The sequence below is a fragment of the Rhipicephalus microplus genome, chromosome 1 (assembly GCF_043290135.1).
Source record: "Rhipicephalus microplus isolate Deutch F79 chromosome 1, USDA_Rmic, whole genome shotgun sequence".
Taxonomy (NCBI): Eukaryota; Metazoa; Arthropoda; class Arachnida; order Ixodida; family Ixodidae; genus Rhipicephalus; species Rhipicephalus microplus.
The window spans coordinates 78446847-78459951 of record NC_134700.1 but is presented as its reverse complement, the minus strand read 5'-3'; the positions used below and the strand labels follow the sequence as shown (position 1 = coordinate 78459951).

Here is a 13105-nt window from a genome sequence, read left to right as displayed (position 1 = left end):
CCCGCTACCTCCGGGTCAGCAGCCAAGTACCTTAGCCACTAGACCACCGCGGCTGGGCTGAATTCTCTCTTCTTGTCCCAGCAAAAGCGTTGGAAGCTAAGCAGAGAATGTTGGCTTGAGGGAAAGAAAATAGATCATGCGCACCTCGTGATCCTTGAGCACTTTCTTTCTCTTTTTTTTTCCCCAAATACGGGGCTTTTCAGCGAGATCGTGCACATACGCGTGTACAAGTGGTGGCCTCAGTAATGACCAAGCACGCTATGCTAAAATAAGCCAATGGCTTATAAAACAGCTGTGACGTGTTATTTTTGAGCTTCTGGTGTCTTTTGCCCACAGAAGAGAGCAATTAACTTTTAGCTGACTTCGAAAATTTATTGTAAATTGCAGGCCACTTACTGCACAATAATATTTAGCTCACATGTTCTCGGTAGCCTCAACCACCAATTAGAATCATTTTATGACCATGCTAAAGAAGTGTTGCAGGGCCCCTTTAAATACGAAATAAAACTTTGCAACAGAGCGAATTTCCCCTGGACAGGTGCTTTCACGGTTTAGCACATCCTACACTGCAGTGAAGCCATCTTTACAAGCGGTTATATGCAGACTAATATTATACATTTATGCATTCATTGTGAATACTTTGAAATTTCCCAGTATTCGAATTCGAATACTCTACTATTAGTTCGAATATTCGAAGCATTCAAATATTCACACAGGCCTAGTCATCAAAGTCCCCTAAGAAAAGGCTGTGGTGACTTCAGCCTTTAAAAGTAGGTACACGCCGTCCCCCCCTTCAGATAATACATTTCTAGCACCTTCACAATCCCTATAGTGTTCAAAAATATACAACATCAACTGAAATCAGAAGATACGTGCTTACTGAAAAGAAGAACAGCTGTTGTATTAAAATGCACATGTCGCACTGCTGTTGCAACTACAGGGCAAAGGATACCACAGAAAGCTTGCTGCTATTAGTGCCCAATTTTTATTGACAAAAATTGCAATTTGTGTGCACATTTCAAGAATTGAAAAAGTAAGGCAGTGAACATATTCAATAAATATGCTAGTGCTTCGGATAGCTGCTTACAATTTGTTTTTCATCAATGTGATGTTTAAAGAAGTTAAACACTTCTTCCCTTCCTTCCCAAAATAAACAAATGAGATCTTATTGCAATACCAGGAGTGCAACAGCTAAAATACAATCTGGAGCAATTTTTGGAGCAGCAAAATGTTACTTTTGGAGATCTTTTTGTAGTATCAGGGGTGCAACAACCGAAATACAGTTTGGTGCCATTTTTGTAGCAGCAAAATGTTATTTTTGGAGCACTAAAATCCAAACTTGGAGGACGTTACAGGAAAAAAATTGTACATTTTTTATCATGAAATACTAAATTTGGATCAGTATAAAAAAAAAAGGCTTACATTTTGCAAAAAAATGTACATATAAATCATTCAACATCACCTAAATCGTGCAGTGTGAACATGAGCACTGCTTTTTGAATGAAAGTAGTATTTTGAACCATCCCACGGAGCAAACAGTGATCAAGTCCATATTAGCATTTGCTGCACCTGTCAAATCATTTGACAGACTACAAATTTAAATATGAATCTGTCAAGCTCGTGACCTTGAAATTTGCGAGATTCATAAAAGGAGTAAGGGTGGCGAAAAAAAAAAAAAAACAGGTGCTTAATTTAGTTTAGGGAAGCAAAAATCTCATACACAGCTCCATTAGATTGCCAATAGCTTATTTAGACGTCAGTTATTATACTGGTACTCAGAATTGTACGGCATACTAACGAATGAGTAATCTAGCAAAATGTGCAGTGTTCCAGGAATAGCGCTAACAGCCTCTTCCAAATCTCGATGCGCTTTTCCGCTGGGCACCGATGTACTGCAGCTAAGGTGCCCTAAGCAGCATTCTCTGCACTGGTTAGAACTAAAGCCAAGAAATTTTCTAATAGCTACATCTCCCCCCTCTCCCGTTTATTCATTTGTAGCGGGCGATGACGCCAGTGATCGCGATAATTTTATTTGTGTGCGCATACCTATTCGTATGCCGAGGTGCACGGCGCAGACGCGGCCAACATGCCTCACGTTATCTCCGGAGGGCCGCGAAAGATACGCAGCCACGCCCCTTTTGGTTGTCGCTTTCGAAGCCTGTTTTTCTTGGAAAATAAACTAGTCTTGTCCCAAACTTCAAGGAGTGTAGGTGCCTTCTTTTCGCGCCTCCGTGGGGCGAGTACGCTACACATTCTTTCACAGGCTGGGGTGTAGGTGCAGCTTTAGCTCCCTTGCAAAAGCGAATTCGACCAGGTAAAGTGACAACAATGCACGCTGGCTGGCCCCGCTACGGTACTGCATATCTACGACCAGGACCGTAGTCCGGAAGACGCAACTTAAAAAAAAAGAAAAAAAGAATGTTTCATGTGCCACTGCTAACGCAATCGACGCGGTCGCTGGCAACGCAGACGTTCGCAGCACGTCAAGCTTGTTCACGCAAGAAAAACGTGGCATACGCTTCTACCTTTAGTTCCTAACAAACCGTACCCGCATTTTCAGGCTAAGAAATTTAGATTTACCGCAAAGCGGTGGTCGCTACAGCAATGCATTTTTGTCGTGAAGTTTCCTTGTCCCGTTTATAGGTATCCGCTTCGGGCAATGGGCCAATGGATGTGCAGCGTTGTTACTTTATCTGGTCATACTTTAAGTACATTCTAGGTACTATAGTTGGAGACTGCGTGCTTTGACGGATGGCCCAGACTGTAGGTGGCTGATGTGGCCTGCATTTCTCGCCGAAATTAGTGCACTTGGGAAACTTTTGAACCTGGCAGGGCATTTTGGCGCAACGTGACACAATATCAGCAAATTTCACGGTTTTGGCGCAGCTCAGTGCAACAATCGTAAATTGTGTAAAATTGGCGCAGCTGTTGCACCCCTGCAATAGAGATAAATGCAGACACACATGCTTCTTATCTTCTGACAGCCACGTTCAAGTAAGCACATCAGCATCATTGGGAATCTTAAATCCTCAGGCAAGTGTTCCTCACCAGGGTTCTCCTTGACCCACTGCTTCCAAAAGGAGTCATCATCAAATGGGTGACACTGCAGGAACCTGCAAGCATGTGGGCACAGCATTACGCTTTGGCTGGACAGAAAAGCTGAACGCTACCCACCTACTATACCACAACAGAGTATCAGCAAATATTGCACTATTTCAATGTTTTAAACAAAGCTTGCTACTTCTGGTAAATACCAAACCGTAGTCGACAGCATAGGTCGGCAAACTCACTCATGAGTAGACTCACTCGGACTTGCCCAAACTCAGATGTAGCTGTTCGTCTGAGTGAATACAAGTGAGTAATATTTTCGTGAGTTTGAGTCCGAGTGAGTCCAGTTCAAGAAAATTTTCGTGAGTGTGAGTCCGAGTGAGTTTGGCTTAGGAAAAATTTTGGCGAGTCTGACTCCGAATGAGTTCAAAGCGCAAGATATATTTCTTGTGTGAGTCTGAGTGAGTTCCACTTTCTTTTGTCAACCAAAAGTCCTATCTAGTTTTCTTCAGCATTACTGTCAGCCTTGCCTGGATTTATGTTTATGCTACTCACGTCTACTCACAGGTATTCCAAAGTAGTATCGCTTCTACACCATTTCAGTAGTTATTGATCAGAGCGCCGAATTATGCAGGGGGTGCCTTGAGCTCCTCCCGACCAAGTCTTTGATGGAAGTTATTCAGAAATATTTCTTAGGCTGTCATCTCCTCCAAGCAAAATGACCTTACTGGAATACAAGCAATTGGAACTCGTTGTCGAAGGTTCTACGTAAAACGACGGCAAGAGCACAGATTCCGTGAGGTATGGGTGTTAAAATGCATTGACACCATGGCACCCACAAAAAGTGAGTTCCTCCAGGGGAAGCCTCTCGCACCAACTGCTTTCCTCATTTTCTGTGTCAACAATGAGATGCAGGCTTTATTCACTTCGGAAGTCCAGATTTTGCCATCCATCAGTCGTGCTTATACAGTTCTCTTGCGATCGGCTACAATAATTACAGTCAAACCTCAATATATCGAACACGGATATATCGAATTATTGCCTATATCGAACGGTTCCAATATCACGCGGGAAATCACATGCATTATTGATTTTTTTTATTTCGTACAAAGTTTGACATATAATAGATATATCGAACTCAGCCACCCCAAACCGCCCACGCTCCGTTGACAGGCGGCGAGCTTTCCTGCAACTCTCGAAAGTAGCGGTAGAGCGGCGGGTGTTTACAAATGCTGCACACATCGATGGCGCCGAGAGCGCCACTTTAACGTAGCGGCGTACGCGCGCCGCAGCCTTGCGATAGAGGTTCTTAAATGAGGAAAGAGAAGAGAAAAGCGCGGAGCTGTTATCGTCTTTCAATACAAAGGCTCCGACATGGCTTCGCGCGGGGGAAGGGAGAGTGAGAGGTAAAGATTAAGGAGGAAAGTATAGGAGGGAAAGGACGCAGACGACTGTCTCGGACGTGGCCCGCGCTGCCGCCGGGAAAAGGAAAGCAGTCAGGCGAGCCGGCATGGGCGCGCCATGTGCGCGCTTTACACCCGGACTCACGCCGCAGCCTTGCAGCTAGCAGTCGTTGCAGTCTCTAAGGTGTCAACGGCACACTGCGCACTTGTTGCAAGCTCCTCCCCCGTAGCATCGGCAGGCATCGGTCGTAGTGCTCGCAGTGTTCCTGCGTTCGGAGTTAGGCCTGTCGCGCGCTGTGGTGCGCGACAGGCCTAACACGAACGGCGGAGCTCACGGATGTGGAGATTGTCGCCGAAGCTACTCCTGAGCAGCCAAATGAAGACTCTGCCGAGGTAGATTCCGCAAGCGCTGATGGTGCCCCGCTCCAGACATCAGCTGAGGTCGTAGCTGCCTTGGCCCTTGTGCGCCGCCAGTGCGGCGCGATTGAAGGCACCGGCCTATCTCTTATGGATCGCCTGGACTATATTGAGGACGCAGTCGTCAAACACACCATGGCCAACAAAAAGCAGGCTACTCTTTTTCAATATTTTAAACCAACACAATAAATACTATGTTTGAATCTTCAAGTGAGTATTTACTGCACCACGCTTGAACGGTTCGTTGGTTGTTTTCAGCAAGCTGTTGATGCATTTTTTTCGTGATTTTTTTACATCGAATTCTGGATATATCGAACTATTTGGCGATCGCCGCGCCGTTCGATATATCGAGGTTCGACTGTATATATGGCAAAACTCAAGCTCACTAATAAAAAGTTTGCGGGAAAAAACAGGAACCATGCCACTACCAAGCACTTCAACATGAAGTTCAAGGTGTGACAATGTTTGGCACAAGAGAGAGCAAAAGAGTGTGCGCCTGCTGATACAAGTTTCCTGCTGTTGAAGAAGATATTCTCAATTATGTGCCAAAGCTTAGGTCCTCTGGTATTGCCGTATCGTTTCTCCCAGCATTGTTAAGAACAGCTCCAAAAAAATGGGACTTTCGAAACCACTTGACAGAAGTGAGGACGACGCACTTTTGAAGAGCAGTGGCAGCAGCCGCAATCATTCCCAATCGAATTATTCGGCCTGTGATTCGGACTAGACTGTGCATGATCAGATCTGGCTGGTTAAAATGTCAATTCTGTCAAATAAACAAGCACACTTCGTTTGTGCTCCAATTTATGTTTTTTGAGGAGCAGTAGAGTCTTAGTATATGGAAACCTGTTAAAAGGAACTGCTGCTTAAGTGAAACAACTGCTTAAATGAAACAACTGCTTCTGACATGGTTGGTTTCGCACTCACAATCCACACCCCTGTTCATCTCTCGGTAAACGAAACTGTTGTTAAATATAACATATTTACGACTATATACTACTTCACGTTATAACTACATACTACAGAATTTTAGCAAAGTACAGAAATACGATACGCTAATATACTCCCATAGAACTACCTCGCTCTTCCTTTCGGGGTTGTCGGCCTTTTGCCAGTAAAGGCACCCCAGTGCCACAGAAGCTATTACAAAATTACTGCGGGGTTGTTACGCCTCACTGTCGCTTTACATTGTTAATGAGGAACCTGTTGTTCAAGGAGAGGCAAGAGCACAGCGTGCGAGAAAGGAGGAATGCTGCCTTACCGTATTTACACAACTTGCTAAAACTCTCTGCTATTGCACATTGTTTGGAATGCATACACACTATTTGTGCACTCACCTTTCAGAGATCCAAAATTGCAGAAAAAAAGTGCATAAATTATGCGAGCAAATACACCAATTACATGGAGTTATCTGGATCTAAGAACAATGACTTGGCTTCAACTGAAAATAAAGACACTGGCAAAATTGTCAGAGAACCAAAGGCCCACAGAAGGGCAGCTAACATTATGTGAGGCTTGTGCGAATAGTGAATTTCAAGTTCAAAGCAAATTCTAAGTGAATAGTGACTTTCGTTGAATAATTTCAAATCAAATTCGAAAAGTACATAACACACATAAAGAAATTTGGGCACGTTTTTCATGACCTTAGCTGCACAATGTTTTGTTAAAAATTGAAACCAGGCCTGTGCAAATTCCATTTTTTTTTTTCTTTTGCTTGAATGGAAGTGGACACAACTTTGAATAGTAGCAGGATTTGACTTTTAGTAGAATGCAAGTGATGACCTGTAAAAATTGTAACGCAAACTGAAAGAGCGCAAAAAAAGAAGAAGGAAGAACGGGGTCGAGCGAGGGCCATTCGGCAACGTCGGTTGAGCGCTGACTTTAATGTGTAAATAAACCCATCACATTTGTAACATTTTTGGTGGCAGCCGTGCTCGGTAATTCGCCATCCTGGACAGCGTAGCAAAAAACTAGGCTGGTGCGAATAGTGAATTTTAGCTTCAAAGCGAATTCGGAGCGACTAGTGATTTTGGTCGAATAATTTCAAATTGAATTTGAATAGACTATATGATGTATAAAGAAAAATCGTCATATTTATCATGACCTAACTAACCTGATGAATATTTTTTAAATTAAAATAAGGCTTCTATGCAAGTGCTGTCTTTTATTTCCCGTTAAAGAAAGTCAAAACAACTTCAAGAAGTAGCAAAATTTAGTTTTCAGTTAGATTCAAGTGATAACCTGCAAAATACATGACATAATTCATTGCAGTTTAGCGTTTATAAGTCGGCAAAGCTTTTACGCTTAAAAAAATGATCAATCAATTTGAGAAAAATATGCTCATTCTAAGGGTTTTTCAACAGCTATCCAAGTAGCCATGGAATGAATTCACTAAATAAGCTTATTGCCTCACGAATTAGCCGCTGCAAAAGCTTTTAGAATCTGTCCAGTATGAGCGAAGTTTTGCGATTTGCCACATGCTACAATTGCATTCTCTCTTCTTGTCTCAATGAAAGTGCTTGAAGCAAAGCCGGCAGAGACGGCATTCGGAAAGTAAATACGACACGTGCGAGTCGTGACCTTCAGCATTCTTTTTTTTTTTCTTTTTCTTAGATTGCGTGGCTTTTCACTGCGATCGCGCATGCATGCGTGGACAGGTCGCGGTCACCCGCAGTGGCCCCAATAGTGAACGAGCGCCCCATGCTCAAATCAGCCAATGGCTGGTACACAATGGCTGTGACAAACGATTTTTGACATAGAGGCGTCATTTGCCGAGAGAAGAGAGCAATTTTGATCCGACTGAGAATTTATTGTGAATTCCAGGTGAAGTGCTGCGCTATAATATTAGGCTCAAATGTTCTCCGTAGCCTCGACTACAGATCTGCAGTGTTTTCTGGCCATGCTTAATCAGTGTTGCAGGGCCCCTTTAAATTTGAAGTGAAGCTTCGCAGCAGAGCAAACTTCCCCTGCAAAAACGCTTTCACGGTTTAACATCCCTACACTGCAGTGAAACAACCCTTACAGGCAATCACATGTGGATTATTATAGAACTATTCGTTCATATCGATACTTCGAAATATTTAATAATTGAAATTCGAATCGAAGCTAATTCAAATACTCTACTATTCGTTCGAATATTCGAAGCATTTACAATACTCGCACAAGCCTACAAAAAACCTTTGAAGAAGCAGACGCATAGGTGGGCTACCCCCAGACAACATCAGCATGACCGACGGCACGACAAGCCCGTTGACGAGCTATGCAGTTGCATCTACCAGTGTCACCGACATGGCACAATATGGCCGTCAACCTTGACAACCTAACCACTGGGTGCCTAAACCATAGATAATCTCAGGTAAAACTGATGAAGACGTGAATGCTTGGCTCAAACACTATGACAGAGTGAGCTGCTACTACGAATTGGGCGCACCGGCGAAGCTCGTGAACGTAGTAGTATTATTTCTTGCCGAAACCGCTACGCTTTGGTTTGAGAACCATGAACATGTGCTCACCATTTGGGATATATTTGTCGAGGAACTGAAGGCCTGCTTTGGGGACACGAGTTCTATGAAAAAGAAAGCTACGCAAACGCTCTCACGTAGGGCTAAGTTGCCCAATGAAATGTGCATGACCTACATTGAACAGGTATTGAAGCTTTGAGAGATTGTCAACGCAAATATGTCTGACGAAGATAAAGTCGGCCATCTGTTAAAAGGCATCGCTAAGGACGTGTACAATTTTCTTATAACGAAAGAAAACTTGAACACTCCTTCTATTTTCAGACAACAGTGTCGCGCATTCGAGGAGTTGAAGACCCGAAGAATTTACCCAAGTTCGGGCGCTTGGACAATGTTCCCACTGTTGCAAGTATGGACGTCGCCGCCAGCGAAGATAGTCCCTTCCTCGTACGTCGTATAGTTCGAGAAGAGCTTGCACAGCTTCAAGCAGGTGACACTCACTACCAATGCTCGTTCACTGCGTGCCCCGAATTACTGGAGGCGAGAGCGTCCCGTAGGAAGGTAGAAACTGCGAATTTCCCACCGTGGCTCCCGTCTTCCCCGACAGGTCACAGTCACTACCGGACGTCATCACCTCGACGTGCCGCTAAGGACCTCCGACCATCGTCCACCAGGCCTCTATCAGAAGATCACTATCTGCCGTCACGAAATGTTCCAGCAGAGCACAACCCGTCTCCACGTACATCTGTACTTCTGCCACCTCTGCTCCTGCTAATGTAAGCCGACAAGTCCCTGTTTGCTACACATGCGGTCTCCCAGGGCATATTTCGCGCTTATGTCCCAGCCGACAGAGTAGCCAGCCGGTCTGAAAACTGGCTAACCTCCCTGTCCTTTCTCCTTCAATCCTCCTACTCCTCCTCTTTCGCCCAAGCTGGCAGCCTGCCCTGCCACATTTTTCGACATACCCGGCTTATATGCACAAAACCTAGATCTCTCACCCGGCAAACCCCCGTCCTGGACAACAATGGGCTAATGAATCACGCAGCAAGTCCCCCGCCTCCGACATGTTCACACCAGTCGCCATCTCCGCGTCGTCGGTCGCCTTCCCGCATCAGCTGGGAAACCTGCTGGTGAAACCAATGGAGGTGCAGTCGCAGGACAGTTTCGCCAATTCCTCCTTCTGCTGTGTGGGGGAGCACGTGCGCCCAGTCTCCCTTTCCCTTTTATAGCAGCGCGACAGCCTGGTTGCGGGGACATTACTGTCCCTTCAAGAGTCAATAAAGCCTCTTGCAAGGGGATGGAACACCCCCGCGGCCAGCACTCGCGATTCCCCCTTGCCCGGCGCGCGGAGAGGGTTTCCCCTCCCTTAGCGATAAAAGGTATTTTTCTCGTCAGGGAGAGCGAAACCGGGTCAGTGAACAAAACTACAGTAAACAAAACTAGTGTGCGAACGGCCGCACGCTTTTTCTGACACCGGCCTAGGAAGAAGGAGGTCAAACCCGCAACTTCCTGCGTGCTGAGGACGACAACAACCAAGGAGTAAGCGTCAACACCTTTGTTATTTGTCTCTCTACGCGACATTTACGCGCTATTGCTAATGTATAGCAATGAAGTGTCGTTCTGTTGACCTAGCCTGTCGCCCTATACGTCCGAACCCGTGTAGCTGCAATGAGACAAGCTATGGATAGGGGGCGTTAATCTTGCACGGTTTGACTGTGTGCGGCTGTAACATTAGCTATAGGCTTCTGCGTAAGCCGTACATAGAACGAGCCCCCTGGAGCTGTGATGTTGATGAACAAAGTGCATGTGTGTATAGACAGTGTAGATACTCTTGCTCTTGTAGACACTGGTGCTGCTATATCGGTTATGAGCCTTTGTTTCAAGCTAAGCTACTCAGCTAAGCTGCGTTTCAAGCTAAGCTAACTACTCAGCTAAGCTAAAATGCATGATCAACAACCCGTTGCCTTCTTCCAAGCAGGATGTCCTCAAAGAGGTACTCACTTGCTACGCGAGAGTCTATGATTTCGCTCAAGACAAGCGTTGTTCCATGTTACCCGAATCCCGTATGCACCACCGCATCAACACGGGAGATGCTACAATAATACGCCAGAAACCCTATCGCGTATCCCCGTCAGAAAGGAAAGCAATCGCCAGCCAGGTCAATAATATGCTGCAGAAAAGCATTATTCAAGAGTCAAGCAGTCCCTGGGCAGCTTCTGTCATAATAGTAAAAAAGAAAGACAACTCTTGGCGATTTTGTGTCGACTACTGCTGTCTCAATGCCATCACAAAGAAAGACGTGTATCCGCTAGCACCCTGCACTCGGCCGCATAATTTTCGTCTGTCAGATACCAATGCATCCGTCTGACAGAGAGAAGACTGCTTTTGTCATGCCTGATGGGTTATTTTTATTTGAATTTAATGTTATGCCATTTGGCCTATGCAATGCCCCAGCTACCTTCGAGCGATTTATGGACTCCATCCTTCGCGGTCTCAAAAGGAAGATTTGAACGGTAATGCCTTGTTAACGCGAACTCGCATATCTCGAAAAATCAGCTAATTCGAAATTTTCTACGGCATCGAACCTCCTCCTTTATGTCTCATGTATTTTTTTTTCTCTTTGTCTCGAAGTATATCTGGGTCGGATAGCGGATATCTCAAAATCTTGAGTGGAGTAGAAAAAAAATTTCGACACCGGGCCATTACACAAGATTTGCGTGATGCTGCTACACCTGAAATCCGTCAATTTTATAACTTTTTATTTCTTAGTTAACTGCGCCTGCCATTGCGTCTATACTTTCCTCAGATGTGAAGTCCAAGCCTAGTGGGATATCAACTTTGTCGAGCAACCCTGTGGCACGTCATGTGACTCCCACGCAGCAGGCCTCACTTTTTGCCCCATGCTTGGCGTAGTTGTGTAGTAGCGTCGTTTTTCTCATTCGTTTGGCAGTGCTCGTTGTTTTTCTAAGGTGTGATTTCTGTGCAGTCTAATCTGCGCAACGGACGTGGTACGGATTTAATGATGACTTTGAGGAGAGGCGACTTAGCTTGAGTGCGAAAAGCATGGCGTCACAAAAGCAGTGGAAGTCGCTAACGCTAGAAAGGAAGGTTACCCTAATAGGTGGATAGCAAAATCGTGGCTCACACAATAAATTGTGGGCTATGGTGCCCGTCTGCACCAACATCCGATTCGAGATGCCGTGATGCCATGCAGGCATTCTTGCAAGTGCCGGCGCTTTTTCAATGTTCCAACTTGCACTCGTGGTGCCCTTTTCTTACAAGTTGCTGCAAAAAATTCTGAAGTGCTATGCAGCATGGTTGAATAACAAATTAAATCACTATGATAGAGTTATAATGATGCGAGCGGACATTTTTTCATTGAAACGAATTGCCCCTCCGGACACATGCTTGTTGTTCTGCAACAAAGGTTATTATCGCGCATGTTTTGCCGCATACAAAAATGTTTTGCACATCATAAGATCACCAAATAGCCGTTCATTCATTTCCATGTTGATCACGTGCCCGTAAAGTTGGTTTTTCATTTACTTTTGAATTGCAAAGATACCATTTTGCACTCTATTTTGCGGATGGCCTTAGTATATTATGTTTCGAACATTACAAATGAAATGCAAGCGTAGTTGTTTGGCTTTTTTCTTTTTTACGTCTCTCAATATCCCTTTACATGAGGTGTTGTCCCTCACACACTCGAACAATGTTTTTCAATGCATGTGAAATTCTCTGCATTCAGCGTACAGTTGTGGAACATAGCCTTTAGGGCTATGAGTCGGAGTATAGCACAACCTATCGGCACTTCACGCTTGCAAGCCTGACATAACAGAAACGCGATACTATGCTTCTGGTTGCTTCAAAAGCGACTTTGATTATTTTACGTCCCACGATAACATTTTTTGAGTGACCATTTTGTTCTGTGGGCCATTTACACGCTCACCTATTCTCATAAATTTTACAGATAGCGATGCAGATTATGATATAAAGATATACTATATCAGCATACTTGATCGCAGAAAGTACGCGTACTTATGTAGACATCGTACGCATATATTAATATTTGAGAGCATGTGCACATGTGTGTGAGTGATTTTGAAGTGGTCTCTGTATGTGTATGCGCTCTAAAATACTAAATGAAGGTTATTCTGCAAAAGATTACTGCGTGTTTCAAAGCGTAAACGCATGCTGTGCTCGAAACCCATCTCTCAACGTTCCTCATTTTTGCTCATGTCCCCATCTCGCTTCGTTCTCTCAAATGCGTGAAATTTTACCTATTCATTCACAAAAAAAAGAATTGAAGAACACAATCCTTGAATGCGCGGCAGCAAAAGCGTCATAGAACGTGTTGCCTCCCTGATTACACTCCGCAGCAGGCACCTTGAAGCAGCGAAGGAATAGGCCTCGAACCGGAAGTACCGTAGCAGACGACGTGCTGTTTTGCTATCCACCTATTAAGGAAGTGAAGAAAGGAGGCCGAACAAAATCAACCATCGCGCAGGAGTTTGGCATCCTTTTGTCTACGCTTTTGACGGTGCTGAAGAACAAGCAAAAGGTGCTCGGTGGATATTAGCATAGCTTCTCCAGCCAACGAAAGCGAGTGCGTCGGTGACCGGAAAAATGACGATTGCTGAAATCGTTCAAACGGACACTAACGTAGGGGGCAGCGCAGACGATGCCGATGACGAACCACCTCGAGAGATGCCGACATCTGCAGAAACAAGAAATTCGCTGCGTTTGCTTCGAAATAAGCTGGAGTGCACCGGCGGGAAAGTT

General features: G+C 44.7%; 1 protein-coding gene across 5 annotated transcripts in view; it reads right to left on the bottom strand.

Moving 5' to 3' along the window:
- The window catches only part of LOC119178658 (transcription termination factor 2-like), a 123429-nt gene that overhangs the window by 60496 nt on the left and 49828 nt on the right, over positions 1–13105 (bottom strand). For all 5 annotated transcript variants that reach the window (XM_075869572.1, XM_075869558.1, XM_075869552.1 and 2 more), the window contains one exon: positions 3049–3113. In XM_075869572.1, the coding sequence (XP_075725687.1) occupies positions 3049–3113 (65 nt within the window). The remainder of the gene's footprint in view (positions 1–3048; positions 3114–13105) is intronic.